Here is a 17,193-nt window from a genome sequence, read left to right on the forward strand (position 1 = left end):
ATACAAACTGGAGAGCTGTTCGTTTGTTTCCAGCTTACAGAAAATAAATCCTCATGGTTAAAGGCACCGCAGATACAGTTTAACTTTCTGCTACATTGACACTTACGGCCTGAGACGAGTCAGTTCCTTCAAAATAAAGAAACCATGGGTCCTGCTTTGATTTATAATTATAACAATTCTTTATTACACTTATTTATTTATATAACCTTCCCTAAAAGCCCTGAAATCAATCTCATCATAGTCAGCAGAAACAAAAAAAATTAACAAATTTATCATCCTGGTTAATCTTTCCACTGTTCCAAAAATTACCAACTTTGGTTTGGTTGAAATAACCCCTTAATGCACCCAGTTAGTAGGAAAGTAAACATCACAGTTATATTACAGCGATGCTTCGGATTGTGATACACTAGCACTGTGTGATAGATGTGCCATAGGAATTTCAAAAACAAAGGGGGGAGGTAACCTAAAGATGATATATGTATCAAAGTTTTCACTTTGCATCGATATTTGAGAATTGATCACTGACTTGAGGTAGCGATCCAGATCAATGTATCGTAACACGCTCACTGGTTAGATGTGAAAATATGCTGGCTCTCTACGTGCTTAAATGATTGTTTTTTTAAATGAAGTCTGGTGTATTTGGTGATGCGACTTTGAGGGCTGTTTCTGGTTAAATAAAAAGGATCTTACTCTTTCACAAAGAGGTTGACCTCTGTAGGGATATCTGTCACACAGTGTTGCCAGACAACTCAATAACAATCTGAGCCTGTCAGTGGCAAAAACAGGCACGTCATTGTAGGAAACATACAGGTGTATTTAAGAACATTAATAATGGCTGCATTCTACTCAGGGAGGACCCTGATATTGTGTGTGCTGTCTGACTGGAAGAGCCAGCTGGGACATTTACTATAAATCAGCCATTGTTAATGTTACCACTTTCACCTCTGCTTTTCCTACCATGACAAGTCAAAATGTTACCTTTAAGACTGTGATCCCTCTCAGTTGGTTACCTGAACGCTCACCTTTCTTGCGTGCTGGCGTGTCTTTGTCTGGTGGCTCCTCGTCCTTCTTCTTGCTGCCCAGGTCGCTGGTGTTGACCGTCACAGTAGCCTTGATCTCCTGCTGGGCCAGCTTCATGCGCTCATAAAACACTTTGAAGAATTTTTCAGACTTGTTGTCCCCTGTTAAACGATGGTAGAATGACCTCTGGAGAAAAAAAAGAATGCCCGTTATTTGTATTCCACTTTTTCTGTCTTGTGTGTTAAAGGTAGAAGGGGGTAAAGGGTAGATTTATTACTCAGTTTTTAAACAAATGATAAATAAAAAAAGAAATAAGACTGTTAAATTAATTAATTAATTAAAGAGTGTGACGACACCACTTTCTGCTCTCTTTTGTTTAACCAAATGTTTTGCCAAAATGCTGATTCAAGGTGGTTGATTTTTAAAAACCAGCGTGACACCAGTTTCTTCTCAAAAACTCTCCTTGAATAGGGAAACAGAACTTCAACGTTTTTCAGGTGGGAGGAGATTTTTTTTATTCAGTAACTTTGCCACTGCTCAACATTGTGTTGCAGTTTCTCAGCAGTGCTGACAGCCAGAGGTTCATTTAGAAACAGTTACATAAGCCTCCTTTCACAGTGCAAGACACGCTGCAAGGTCTCGCCGTGCTCACCTGATTTCATGCCATCTGCTCTCTGCCCCCTTCTATGCAACACACATCTGGCACCCTGAGGACTACACTGGGCGGCAAGCAGCAAAAACAAAGATTTGGGATATTGACATGCAGCCAAACTCAAATACATGCAAACACAAAGACGAAGCCATACACCCTGCTGAGGTCACACTACCTGTTCATGTGCTGACTTTGGTGTGCTCGTGCACACACACAAAAAAAGGCATGGCGACATTGCACATGCAGGTACGCAGCTGTGGAAACATGCTGAGAGAATTTGTGTGATTACAAAGACACAAATTTCTGCTTTTACGAGCTTTTCAACAAGTTTGCCTCAGCATGAGTTTGTGGAGTCAAGGTGAGCCTCTGCTGAAGCTCACAAAGGGCAAATCCTGTCTGAGAGCCATGCATGCGTGGGGCTGTTGTTTTTCCTGCAACCGGCTCGTATGTTCTGTCCCATTTTCCTCTCCACAATCCCTCCTTACATAAGACCTGTAATCAGCTGAGTGGTTACAGTGAGGGCACACGGCGCCTCGGCTCTAACACTGTTACATCAGCCCACTGAGGGCGAGCAGTAGGGAGAGGGAAAGAGGAAAACCCTGCCCTACTTTTCAGTGCCAGAACGGCACGAAGTGAGCATGTGGTGCGAGAGGGGAGAGGGAGGGTCCGAATATTGAAGGAGAGGTGTGTGTGTGTGTGTGTGTGTGTGTGTGTGTGTGTGTGTGTGTGTGTGTGTATGTGTGTGTGTATGTGTGTGTGTGTGGATACAAACAGGAGTTATCACATACATAGATTCTGGGGCAGTTTTGAAAGCCTGTTACATAAGACTCTTTCCAGGTTTAGCGCAACTCAGATAAGTTTCTGAAAGAGGGGAAAGACATTCAAACACGTAGTGCACAGTGCTTTACTTGCATGGAGAATCTTTTAAAAAATATGAAATTTATTTAGTGAGAATCTCTGCATAACCACCTGACTCGAGGCCTCAGGGACGCAGAACACTTAATGCATTGAGCAAATCCTGACTTGTTGTCCTCATCTCTTTTATGCAACACTTTCTCCTCGCTTGTTTTTCAAGCTGTTAACATCATGTTGTTGACGAGACGGGTTCATTTGCTGATAGTGATCTGATTAAGAGTCAGCAGAAGACTTACGCAAGCAGACACAGACAACAGCTCCAGGATAGCAGCTTTACAAGATTACCATATTAAATAGACCTCATGACTGTGGCCAGAAAAAACTCAATTTCTACACCGATGTGAAGGGAATAATTTTGTCTTTTGTTTTTATATTGACTTGTTTGTCTTACATGCTGCGGGCTAAAGGAACAGAACTGTGGCCCCATACTCCGCCAGCAGGGTTGGTTAAACTAGGTGCTGGGGTCAAACTTTTTAGTGCAAGTCAAAATGTGTCTGCAGCATAGTTTCACAAGGTTAAATCACAAAAGTCTGTATTTTATTTAGAGTTATTGCATGGCTGCTTGTGTTTAGAAAATATGCAACCTTCCTGAAGTTTGACTGCTTTCATTTGATGCAAATACAAGTAGAAAAATATGTTTTCATTTCTGAAAGTAAGGTACTGAAAAAAGTTCAGTGTATGTGATAAGACAGGATTAACGCTTTGGAACCTACAGCGACATCACTTTCCTTGTGCTGCTTTCAGAAGCCTTTCACAAGTATTTAAACCTTCGCACCATGAGCAATTTGGTGCAATTTCTTCCATAAAACATGTACATAAAAGGGTCAATGAGCAACTTGGACAGAAATGTTCAACAAATTGCAAAAAAAAAAAAAAAATAGATTTAAATCTTGAGGTCAGAGGTCAAGGGACCCCTGTGAAATGGTCAGGCGATTTTTCCATCGCCACATTTTAACCCAACTTTGGAGCGTAATTCGCTCCCTTACTGTAAGGCTAGCATGACATTGTCATAGTTCTAGTTCTTCTAGTCTGATATGATACCAGACTCATCACTGTAGTTTCAAAACCCAGCCTAGTACAGCCTCTTAATGATGAGGATGTCAGTCAGAGATTAACGTGATTAAATTAAAGCGTTAAATACGGACCTTAATTGCATTGCAATTAAGACATTAATGCTGACAGGCCTAGCTTTTTTCAACTAACTTCCAAGTAATTTCCTTTACCTTTCTTTCTGCACGGTGAACATTTTTGGGTCACTTCTTCTTTCCATGTTTTTCTTTTTCTTTTTTTTTTTTTTTAAAGAAATCAAGCCAGCATCTCAGGTTTCAAGGGGTTAAAAGGCTTCCTTTTACCTTACATAAGGAAACTGGTTCAGAAAAACAACTTCAGTTTTGAATGATGTGTAACTTTAGTTTATCCCCCACCTCTTACCATTGACTGCTGAGTCATTCCTTGAAGAAAACAGCTCATGAGCCAATCAGCCTCAGCCTTTTGCCCCTAAAGCAGCTTAGCCCTCTACGTGTCCCGCTACAGAGCCATTAAGCCTCCTGGGAGCTCTGCTGATCCTGCCGCTGTCAATCAGCACAGCAGGTTCGGGCCAACTCATAATTCACTCTCTTATTCTACACATTCAACATGGTGGCACAGCGGGGCCTCCTTTCTGATTACTCCTACTTCTCTCTCCTCTCCCAGTCAGCTGCCACCCTGGCTCCTGGCATCAACACGGGCCGGTTATGTAAGGCCTGTTTACACCACCAGCTCCCTCTTCCTTTTTATCCATCTCCCGCCTTTCCAGCTTGACACCTTGGTGAGCGACAAAGCCATCTCTGTGCTTATTGGAGGGCTTCTCAGGCTGCCACCGCCCAACTGGTAACCACGGAGATCTGCTCTTTGAAGCTACGACGACACCACCAGACAGGAGGGTTAAACGAATGTAAAATGTTTATTATCAAGATTCTGCACAGGCAAGAAGCAAGACAGAGTGTAAAATATGCCCAGCAACAAAAAATATAAATGCAGTGATCTGGCTGAAAAACACCGCGCTGAGTGAAATAATTAAACTTCAATAAAGTGAGTTTAAAAGGAGAATCCCCTGCCCGCTCTGGAGTTAAAAGAGAGCTGGAATGTTGATGACACTGCTGCCTGGAAAGTCACTTTGCAGAGGCTTTTTAAAGCTTTCCAAGAGGTAGCTGTAGAGTGAACATGAACCGTGCAGAGGTGGGGGGGAGGGGGGAAGGGGGGGTTAAATCACGCCTGCGAGGGGCTGAGGGTGTCAGCGTGCCACAACAAGCCTATTGAGTAAGAGCAGTGGCACCTGTTTGGTCCTGTGACAGTTAAGGATCTGAAGTCATGAAGACAGCATTGAGTAGATGGATGGTGGGCTGGGAGGGGCACAGCATCTACACTTTGTCTCTTACATAACACGCACAAACACGCACACACACTCCGCACGGGCTGTTTTTGGAGACTCTAAGTATATCCAGAAGTGTGTGTGAGTGTGTGAGTGCATTTGCTAATGGGGTGCACAGATGAGTATGCCAGAGTCTAGTTTTATGCTATGATCCAGTGAGTGTGCTTTACGTCTGGTGCCGCAGTATTTGCTGCTTACTGCAGATCAACAACCTGGAGGTCGTGAGCGTACGTGTTGCAGAACATGTTAGCTTGTCCGTGATGATCTACGCAGGCTCAGGTTATTAATGGAAAGTCATGCAGGTCAATAATTTGACATATGCAGGCGCCATTTTACAAGGAGCAGGTCACGTACCAATGGATTTCTTCGAAGCCATGAGCTGATACATTGTCGCCTGTTAACCCTTTGGAACCTGAGCAGATTGGCTTTAATTTTTTTTTTTTTCAGAAATATGGGAAAATGGCGAAAAGCAACTTAACAAAAAATGGCCCAAAACTAGCCAAGATATTGGTAAAATGTTACTAGGAAATTACCTAAAAATAAGGGCTGAAAAAGTAAAAAAATAAAATAAAAAAATAAAGACAGAAAAAAATGACCTCAAGAAAGTTATAGTAGTATATATTTCTTTTTGTTTACAATAAAATTTTAAGTTTGTACTTAAGAGAGTTACAAGTGTTTGCTGGGGATTTTCCTATGTTTTTTGATCATATCTAATAATAATAATAATTATAATATAAATATTAATATAATAATTATAGAGTGCTTTTCACAATACTCAAAGACGCTTGACAGAAACAAAAGCAAAGTCAAATAAAGTCAGTGAAACATACAGAATATTATAATTATTAACAAAAAGAAATGCCTAAAGTTTAAAGCAGGTGTTGAGACTGCATCAAAAATATTTCTTGTTCACACACAAGTGTCAGGGGCCAGTCACAGCAGCCCCATATGTGTTTTTAGGATTTTAGGACATTTCTAAGATTGTAGGAACTTTCTGCAATTTCATGACATCTCTAGGTTTTTTAGCACATTTCTAGGATTTTTGGATGTTTCTAAGATTTAAGGACATCTTTAGGGTTTTTAGCAAATTTTTGAGATTGAAGGACATTTCTAGAATTTGAGGACATTTTGAGGATTTCAGATTATTTTAAGGATGATGAAAAAAGCTCTATTTTGATAATGGTTTGTTGTGAACTCCGGCCCCTTATGTATACTACAAGTAGAAAAACAATTCCCTGTGTGAATCTCTTTATTTTTTTACTGTGAATCAGATAATGGTTGGGGGTGGGGAGTGCCAAATTTGATCTGCGGGTTGTAAGTTGAGTATCACTGCTGTAAGGGGTACCACCAGACAACCAAACAAATTAAATAAATTAGGATTTAATACAGGATAAACATGGGCTAAAACCTGCAACTCCAATTAATATTCTTAATCTAATGTTCCACTGTGAGGCGTCATCGCAAAGTGTCTTAATATTTTGGAGAGAAGATAAACAACTCTGGGGAAGGAAGGAGTGGTCTGTTCAGTGTGTTAATTTTACACATCATGCAGGGGGAAAGCCAGGAAAAGGCTGGTGGGACTGTGTCCTGACCCATTTCTTTGTGTAGTCACTAACACACTTACCCTCTCCCTCAGGGCTGCCGTATCAGGTCCAGCCTGAGCACGGTTCTGGGCCCTGGATGAGCACTTTCTGAGGCTAACAACAGCTCTCCATCTTTCTCTCTTATGCTCACTTTTTCCCAGAAATTTTCTTGGCTGGGCTACGACCCTAGATTACCTCAAAAACAAATAAACAGACTGCTCTGAGAAAATCTGTGGGTATGTTTTTGTCCTGCTTTTCATTTAGACAACAAGAAGCCGTCTGTCCTAAAAAGGGGGCAGGCAAGCCATCGTTATGTAACACAAGGAAACGTGGTGCATCTGCTAATATGTTGAAAATCCTCTCTGGACCATACATGATCCTGCAACAAAGCTCACTTGTCCCTGGACCATGCCAAAGAAGGAGAAAAACACCTCACCTAAATTCTGAAACAAGAAGCTTCTTTGTGATGGTGTCTCCTCTTAGAGCCAACCGCTCCACTTATCAAGTTCAATTTGGGGTTCTTTTCTAGCAGCTCAGGTAAAGTAAGAAAACTGCCTTGTTAGAAAACGGTGGATTCTCTGTAACTTCTACAAATTCTCTAAATAGTGCAATAGCCGTGTAACATAACACTGAGGCTGACATATGAAGCAAAAGTTCATACGTCAGATGAGCTGAGGGATCCTGTAAAAAGGCCTGGGCAACTTTTGCTATTTTTATACTGTCCAATTGTGGTTACTCAAGATCAATTATAGGCGTCACAGCAAGCCAGGGAAAAATTCCGCCCCAGTATTGAGTCCTAAAATCCGGAAATGATCAGCAATTCTTAGTTCTGATTGCAAATTAGTTAACCCTTTGAAAACCGAGCAAAACCAGTCTGATTTCTTTCAAAAACATGGGAGGAAGATAATGAGCAAGGAAAAGAAATGACCCAAAAATTAGTAAAAAGTACAAGAAAATTACCTGGAAATTGGTTACAAATAAAAAAATAAATAAACAAACAAAAAAGTTTTTAAAAAAATATAACAATTCTGTAACTTCATTTGAAATATGTAATTATGCTAATTATAAATTTTGTTTTTCCCAAGCTTTTTTTCCACCTGGACATTTTACCTGAGCTTTTTTTTTTTTTTTTTTTTGTAAATAATCTAAATTTACTAATTTCTTGCCATTTTTGGAACATTTCTTAGCAAATTGCTCACTGACTTTTTCACATATTTTTGAAAGAAATCACACCAATTTGCTCAAGGTTCACAGGTTTAAATACTTGTAAAACCTGTCTGAAAACATGAAAAGTGATGTCACTCCTGATTTCAGGAGTTAAAATTGCTTTAATACCAGCTAAGGTAAAAACAATCATGAATCATCCCTTCAGCTGTTGATAAACAATCTGATCAGCATGAGCCCGGCTGTAGGGAGCGGCTTTTTCTCAGGTAGCACCACAGAGCTGCTGAAATCTATTGGATCTCTCAGGAGGCCTCTGAGGGATTGTGCCTTTTATTGCCATCTTTCCACCGGCGGAGCATGACCCAGTTAAGAGTCCGGTTGGAATGTTTGGAGGCCTGGGGCTCTGGCCGTCAATCAGCCCGGCAGAGAGGCAGGCAGCAGCTTATGTAACTGCAGTCATGTGAGGGCCTTTGTGTACATTGTGTGTACAGAAATATTTAACCAGTGAAGCCGTTCATTATTGCAAACATGCAAACACAAGACTATGACACGCTTCAAAATGAATTAATAACTTGTGCATGTTTCTCTCTATTTTTCTGCTCAATCAGAAAGCATGCTTCTTCTTGAAAAGTTAGCTGAACTGATATGTATCTTTTATATTGTTTTTTGATCGAGGAAGAGCCTAATAAAGACTGCACCTCTTTCTTTTTATTTAACGTGACTGCCAGAATCAGGAACAAATTTATCGCAGGATTCCTAAAAATTCCCACCCCTAAAAACAACACTATGCAAATAGCCTATTATGCAACAGGCCTGTTTATGCAAGAGAATACAAAGGAGCACACACACGCAAACCACAAAACCAGAATACACTGGTAGACGGCTTACAAGTAGCACGCCCTCACACACTTGGTCACAAAAACATGCATGCACATATTCAACTCCATGCATGCAGACATGCAACTCTACACGCAAACACCCAAACACACACACACACGTAACCCTGCAAAGATGAAATAATGCAGTTGCAAACACAGCAGCTCCCTCCCTTTTCAACCTGCTTGCTGTTAGGTTCGCAAAGAGTTAGTGTTGCCATAGCAACCCCCAGCTGGCTGTGGGGAGGCGATGACGTGTTTGGCTGCACAGCTTTGACCTCTCCCAGCAGACTACTGTTCCTCTTCCTTTCTCACTTCCCTTTCTCCTCTATACATATAGCCTCTACGTGGCTCAAACTCACTTTCCCTTTTTTCACAACTCCAAATGTCAATAAGTTCAAACACGTCTGGAAGCTTTGTGGACACGACTGTGAAGTCTGGCTTTTAAAATGTGCCCAGGTTGCTACTCTGACAGCTGGCTTTCTTTCCTCCTCCTCGGTCATTTCATTTGTCTCTGTTGACAGCAAAGGAGCTTCAGGGGAATAACTTAAATTCCTCACAGCACAGCTTTGAACCCCTGAGATAACAGCCCCTTGTTGAGATTCTGCTCATGCCTCTCCATGGGGAATGCTTTCAGTTGTCCCATTTAATTGCAGGTCGGACATGTGAGTCCTGGACTTCATTAACACTTCACATCCGCCCTCCTCTGAGCTGTTTGTGCTTTGTACTCTTGAACCCCGTGACCTGCGCTTTACCTGGATGACTGTGTTTCCACCCTCCAGCAGAGCGATGGCCAGCAGTATGCTCTCCTGGAAGATCCGATCGCTGGTGGCGTTCATGATGAGATCGATGACCAGATCTGAAGCCCCTTCTTTGTCCAGATGGCACTGGACCTCCGCCAAACTCAGCTCCCCTCGCCCTCCGACCCCAGAACTGACAACTACGGACACAGACGTGAAAATGTTTCAAAATAGAACATGGGTCACCATCTGCAATTTAACAGTTTGATACTGTAGCCTGCATGCAGCTTAACCGAAATCAATGTCACTGCATTCATATTTAACACTTTGAAAACCGGATCAATATCAGTTTTCTTGTTCAGACACCTGTTTAACCCTTTAAAACCTGAGTAAATGGAGTTGAGTTCTTTTGAAAACATGGGGGAAAGAAAGCCATGACCAACTTAATGTCCCTCAAACTACAAGAAATAAGCGGAATGTGATGAAAAAATAACCTAAAAAATAGTTTTGAATAAGACTGAGTATTATCTTTAAATTATCAAAAAAAGGGAAAGATGTCCCAAAAACTATATTTATGATTATGATATTGTATTTAAATTCCTTTTATAGAAAAAAAATAAAATATACTTTTAGAATACTTTTTTTGTCCAGCATTTTTTTAAGGTCCTTTTTTTGGGGCATATTTTCATTTTATTGTACCTTTTTTTTAAAAATATTTTTTTCGCTAACTTCTGGTCCTCATCTTGTTAAGATGCTTGTCGCCTTAACGATGCAGTGCACGAGCTCACACACATGCATTTGCTCAGGCATGCTACTCTTGCACAGAAATATTTTCGCAAAACTGCATGTTTTTGGGAAGTATCGAGCATACAAGTGGATAAATGAGACTTGAACGATACTGCACCATTTGTATGAGAGTGCAAACAGAGTTTTTTAGTTTTGCTGTTGTGAAACGCGGCCCCAATTTACCTTCATTCATCCTGAATTTTCACTTTTTGTGGATTCTTTGTTCACTCTAGGCGTATGCAAGAAGAATGTTTTCTGTATGAGCTGAACTTAACACAGGGTGAGCAATTGATATACATATGATTATTTAGGGATGAAGTACCCCTTTAATAAGGCATCTGGATAAAAGGAGTTTGCATGCACAGAAAGAACCACAGGTGTCTTTGCTATCCAGCAATCCCACAAAAATAACATCAGATGTGTCTGTAATCCATGGAGGTACTTTAACTCCTGCTGCTGCTGCTGGCTACCACAGCCAGCCGGGGAAAGAGTGGTGAGATAACAGCACCCATCAGAGCCATCTCTGGCTGGGCGAGCCACTGAATCAACAACACATCCCATTCTAGACAGAGCTTGGCTCTATGGTCGCCTGGCAACAACACGGCCCACGTTATGCCGAGGAGTGAGCCAGTATGCTCAGTAGCAGAGCCGAGGTCCAAGGGCTTAAAGGAGTACAAGGCCATGGCTGTGAATAAGATCTCCTTTCCTCCCCCTTTGGCTCTGAAGTATTAGAGATGAAAGATGTGTCATAGCTGTGATGAGAGAAACAGAGCGACTCGCTGGAATGAATAAATGTTGTTACGAACAATCTATTACATCTGTAAATGTCAGTCTCGATTGAGCAAAGATTGAGGGACAAATGAGACTGTTTTCTGCACATATCTGTGTCCTTGTGAACTCAATGCATCGATGCCCCCACTGCATATCAACAGCGTGGTCCAGGTGGGCGATGTTGACCCACGAGAGAGTTATGTTGTGTTTACTGCTACCCAACGGAAATTGTCAGTGACATCTGTTATTATGACTTCTTTGTAATCTGTGTAAATAACAGACAAACATTTCCGACATGAGAGGAACTACCTCAGATAATTTATAAACACTTTCCTGTGAAACTCAATGATTGAAATCATTTCTTTAACTTTTTTTACAGCCACTTCAGGGGACCAATGTTTTTCACTAACAAATGCATAAATATAACTGAATTTATTCACATGTAAAATAATGTCTTATGATTGCTAGAATTTAAATATCTTTAAATTGAAATAAAAAGTAACAAAGTTAAAAAGCAGAGAACGCCTTGTATGGGTGACATTTTCTGCAAGAGATGCTATAGTGGTTTAAACTCCACATCATTACTGATTTGACTTGCTTATAATTCCTGATCTTTAAATATTTTGGGGTCAGATGCATAAACAATGAAAATGCAAAAAAAAAAAACAAAAGATGCACCTTTTCTCACACACAAACTGGGAAAAAAAGTGCACACCTCACTCATCTCACTCATTCTTTTATCAGTTTTAGCTGAGACAGCCGCAAATGATGATATGGATAATGGAAATGGATAATATTGTTTTTGGGCTGTTTTCCATTTTCACTGTTTGTGTTTTTATTTTTTCAGGCAACACAGCACTCTGTAAAATTCCAATGAAAGGCACATATATGATTTTCAGCAATATTTTTTATTTAAATTCATCTCCCTGATGGTTTAACGTCTTACTGTGAAGCACTTTTTAAAGACAGCCTCAACATGAGCGCCATATGAATGAATCAATGATCATCCTTTTGAAATTTAATAATAAAAAAAATGTCACTGCTGTATGTAATAACAATTGCTTTGGCCCCATTGGAGAATTTGCTGATGTGACACAGACGGTAAAATTGCACTTTTTATCAACCTTATTTTTCATTGACAGAACTAATGAGTGATTGGGGGACACAAGTATTGATATGCAAATGGCTAAAGGGCTGAAATTATAGCAAACTGGGTTTAGAAATGAGGCTCGTACTTGTGCACCTAATACCACAATGACTGAGATCGAGAATCAGGTGACTTTGAAAATCTGACAAAAAGAATGTATATAAAAAGAGGATAAATATCTCTGAAGATTATTACTGGTGGCCTGTATGAAATCCCTAACCAAGAAATGGCTGAAAAAAGAAATACCCATGTTGACAAATGGCTTGATGTAATATACAGTATTCATTTAGTGGAGAGAATGACTTTAAATTTGAGAAGGATACCTTTAGTGAAAACTGAAAAAAATGATAGTGTATATTTCAGGAATCAAACATGACTTTGTGTGAACAAGTATCAGAGACACACTGCAGTGTAATAAGTAGCCACCCACTGCCTACATGTATCTGTTTTGATCCAATATCCTTGTCTACAGAACCTAGTTTTTTTTGTTTGCTTCTTATTTTTTACCCTTATTTCATTTGTTTTTTTTTATTAATTTACCTACCCCCCCCCCACACCCTTTTTTCTTTTCCCCCCCCTTTTTATTTGTTCTTTCTTGTTTTTTTCATTTATTTCTTTATCTTTTTATTTCATTTTTCTTTCTTTAACTTTTCATTCATTGATATTCCCATTTTACAATTAAAAGATATTCATGTTAATTTGGTTGGGGTTTTTTTGTACATTCACATATACCAATAAAAAGAGAATTACAGGGGAAAAAAGAAGAACGTGTACGTAAAGCTCAAAGATTTTATGTTTTTCTTTGTTCATAACTGAACTAATCTGTTCCTGCCTGCCATGAACCAAACTATTCTAATGTTTGATTCACTTTGTTGTCCTTTTGTGTTGTTCTTGTTGCTGCACTGACCCAGTTTCACAAAGTAAATCATTTTCAAAATCATCTTATCTAATCTTCATGAGCATAATCATACAGATGCACAGATACTGTATTGTTTGACACACACCTGTAGGTGATTTCCCCTGCGATCCAGAAGAGAGTGGACCGTTGCTAAAGGCTGTGAGGCTATCTCTCCTCGGGCCAGGTTTGACGTTCCCATAGTATCGATTGACCAAGATTTGCCTCAGAGCTTCGCCCTGTCAGTGAGAACAGATGTTAGGAGATGAAGTCCAACTAAAGTAACCACATCACAGGAAAGGAGCTGGAACCCCAAAGTCAGGGTTAACGTGCTATGGTAGCAATATGAGACCAGAAGAATAGACTTACACCAATAGTCTGAAGTCCCACATTAGAAAGCCAACATCATTAGGCTGTGAAAAGGTTATACAGATACCTCTTTGGAAGAACTTGTGATATTTCCTTTAGAGAAACTCAAGGCATTTAAATAAAAAAAGACTTTGAAATAATTGCGCATGTACAGATATATGTATCAGTAGACATAAAATAAAACAAATACAACCTCGAATTACCGCATTGCAGTTGTGTACCTCCACAACCAGTCAAGTCCAGTTTAAATCCATGTCTGTTGAGATTCACATGGTAGTTGACAATGCTTCATATATGGAGGTTGCTGCAAAGAGCTACAAATTGTAAAATGTGGATGTGTATTCGGCACATCTACCACAAGGTACAGGTGGACACCAAAAATTAGTGTCACTAATTCAGTATCTGGCCAAATGTCTGCTCTTCTGTACTCAAGTCATGATGTTGAATATGGGCCAGAAAAGCATCTTTGCAAAACATCTTAGGTCACAGTAAAGTTGACTTTTGACCTTTTTGATGTAAAATGTCATCATTTTAACCTATTAGACATTTGTGTGAAATCTTGTCATAATAACTGTATGAATTCTTGAGGTCTGGCCAAAGACGGGTTTTGTGAGTTAACACTGATCTTTGACAACCAAAATGTAATTAGTTTATCCTTGAATCCAACTGGACGTTTGTACCAAATTTAAAGAGGATTTCCAACAAAGCATTCCTGAAACATCATGTTACAGAGAAAGGGACAGGTGTAAGGTCACAGTTATCTTAACCTTTAACCACCAAATTGTAATCACTTCATTCTTGAGTCCAATCAGCCGTTTGTGCCAAATTTAAAGAGGATTTCCCACAAAATGTTCCTGAGACATCCCGTTAACAAGAATGGGACAGATGCGGGGTCACAGTGATCTTGACCTTCGACCACCAAAATGTAATTGATTCATTCTTGAATCCAAGCATTTGTGCCAAATTATATAGAATTTCCCTCAAGGTATTCCTGAGATATTGCGCTCATGAGAACGGGAAGAACACAGGCCACAGTGATCTTGACCTTTTGATCACCAAAATGTAATTAGTTCATCTTTAAATCCAAGTGAACCTTTGTGCCATATTTGAGTAAATTTGCACAAGTAGTGCTTGAGATATCGGTCCAAAAGCATAAGATGAAGGTACGTATGTAACATAATGCCAAACAGCACGGATGCCTACAAATTTAATTACACAAGACGGTGAGAGTGCCATAGCCTTGAAGACTAATCCTAATAAGATATACCCCTTTGAAGAAATATTTGACCTTTGCCCTCTGAACTCAGTTAGTGATGTTCAAAGGCGACATTCACTGCTTGCCTATATTGGTTTGATGTAAATCAGTGCAGCACAGTCACCGAAACAGTCCTTTTGGACCAAACATGTCACAAGCCATCAAAGAAAAGAGGAACACCAATGTGCCACACATGTTACATATCATGTAACTGGCAGGGGAGTGAGAGAGCGCCATGCTGTGGAAGCAGCATAACTGTGAGGGCATCACAACAGTCCTCATGCTGGAGCACTGGACCAGACCCAAGCAAACTAAACTCTGTACCTACCCGCCTTTGATCCTCCAGTTGCTTCTGTGGCTGGTTTGGATCAAGCTCCTTAAAGGTGAGGTGAGTAAGCAGGAAGCAATAACATAAGAAAAAATAATAAAAATAATAAAAAAGTTAGAAAAAAATGGGAAAGTAATTAGAAAACAAAAAAGGGAGTTAATACTGTGCAAATGAGTTACTTTACAAGCATGCAGGAAATTAGATCAAGCAGTTAAGAGGGAAGTGGTTGTGTCTGGAAAGGTGTGAGGTCGAGTAAAAATCATGCAACGCTTCGTGCAAGGACGGACTGACAATCAGTCTAAAACATCATACATAGAGTTAGTTATTCAGAAGTTCATTTTAGAGCTTATTTATGCCCACTCTTGACAGTCAGGTGTGCAAATCAAACAATGTTGTCTTTGGCCTGTGGTGCCTTCCTAATTACTCTACAGTCACAGAGGCAAAAGAGCCCAAATTATTTACATAAGAGAATGACAAGCTGCCAGAGGGGGAGAAACACAAACTATGAGAGTGAAGGAAAAAAAAAAAGGAGAGAAGCTTTGTCTAGGTTACATAATGGAGCTGTGAGCTACTGACACACACTGTAAGCAACAATCTGGCATGGAAAAACACCTCACCCATGGCTTAAACTCCCCAACCCTCCACCCACCCCACCAAGAAAAGGTCAGGAAACTGGACTTGGCTCAAGAAGAGGAGGAGGGTAAGATGAAGGGGGCACCCTACTAGGAAAAAAGGGAAGAATGGATGAGTGGACAAGTAGGAGGCGGTGCATGTATATGTGGCATAATTCAAGTTACAAAGAGGGAGCGATATGCCCAAGGGGGGGGGGCTAAGATATAAGATAAGAATGGGATGTGACTCTTATCTATGTAGATAAAGAGAGAACACAAGTGTAATGGAATGGAGTTGATCTTTGATCAGCGGTGACCCATATTAGTGGGCAAATAGGGGTCTTAAACACACCTCTGCAGGGACTTCAGGCTCGGGCGGAGGTGCCAGCTGATTGGAAATAAAAGGATGATGTTAGTCAGAGTTTGAAGATGTTGAATTAGTTATGTTGCCTCCAAAGAGTAGCACTCTCCCTAAAATCAAGCAAACTTGTCACCCCTAAAAGCTGCTATTTACTAATGCATCTATTTGGCTTCCTGCTGCTCATTAAGATTGCCAGTCACATGCATCATAAATGTGCGTGACTGATAGAGCCGGAGGCAGAGAGAAAGCGGACAAAAACATGTTGCTCTTCAAGACCTTGGTGATAATGGATTGTTTACAGTATGAGGGGAATTATTTTAGCTCAGTGTCTCGTGTTATGTGTTTTCATGAAGCCAGTGTGATGGGTACAGCGTGGATGATAAGCAGCATTAACCTAGTGCAGCAAGAGAGCAGCGTTTTGACCTTCATCACACTTCAAAAGTTTGGCTACAGCGCTGTGTTTAGTATCCTGTGGTTCACTGTGAACCTCCTGTTGCAAAGCGTTGCTGCTGTTACTCTACATGACAGAACAGGTCTACGCAGATAAAGTCAAAAATATATACACTCATATTTTTGCCAAGATGTACAAACATTTCAGTGCGCTTTTTGGATGCTGTACAGGGCACATGACAAATATATGTGACTCAGCTGATTTTTGATCTGTTCAGTTTAACTGCTGAGATATCTGACTGTGACATGTCGGAAAGTTTGTCTTAACAAAAAAAAAAGTGATACGTCGGTGGTAAAAATAAAACATTATGACCTCATTTCCAGATTTCTGGAAAATCTGATTAAGAAGTGCATCTAATCTTTGAACAGTAAATGTTGGTTTTTATGCAAAGAGCTGAAATGGGTTATTAAAACCAAGGCCGTAACTGATGATTATTTTCCTTGTCGATTATTCTGTTGGTTATTTTCTTGATTAACTGATTATTTATGTGGTCCATAACATTTCTGAAAATGGTGAAAAATGCCAATCATTGTTTCCGTAAATGCTACTCAAAGATATTAAGTCTTAGTATGAAAAAACAGAAAATCAAAACATTTAAGAGGCTGGAATCAGAGGTTTTATTCTAAAAAAAAAAAAAAATACTCAGACTGATTTATCATTTATTAAATTAGTTGGTGATTCATTTAATAGCTGGTAAGTAACTGACTGCTTTAATAAAAGCATCTAATTTTCAGTGCATTTTCCAAACTAATGAAACCAATAGGTTCAACAATTCATTTAAAAAAAGAGGGTCGAAACCAAATAAAAACAAAAAAAAGGTCAGTTAAACATTCAATGATAATAAAATAAAAACATATTAA

The 17,193-nt window shown here is 39.8% G+C and overlaps 1 protein-coding gene across 3 annotated transcripts in view; it reads right to left on the bottom strand.

The window, feature by feature from the left end:
• Positions 1–17,193, bottom strand: part of itpr1b (inositol 1,4,5-trisphosphate receptor, type 1b) — a 123,792-nt gene that overhangs the window by 47,645 nt on the left and 58,954 nt on the right. For 2 of the 3 annotated variants that reach the window (XM_042499025.1, XM_042499016.1), the window contains exons 40-42: positions 13,068–13,197; positions 9,375–9,559; positions 1,023–1,206 (exon numbers count right to left, since the gene is read on the bottom strand). In XM_042499025.1, coding sequence (XP_042354959.1) covers positions 1,023–1,206; positions 9,375–9,559; positions 13,068–13,197 — 499 coding nt within the window. Of the gene's footprint in view, positions 1–1,022; positions 1,207–9,374; positions 9,560–13,067; positions 13,198–14,910; positions 14,959–15,873; positions 15,910–17,193 lie in introns of all 3 variants that reach the window. The other variant, XM_042499007.1, reaches the window with a different exon arrangement.

Source organism: Plectropomus leopardus, chromosome 2 (genome assembly GCF_008729295.1).
Source record: "Plectropomus leopardus isolate mb chromosome 2, YSFRI_Pleo_2.0, whole genome shotgun sequence".
NCBI lineage: Eukaryota > Metazoa > Chordata > Actinopteri > Perciformes > Serranidae > Plectropomus > Plectropomus leopardus.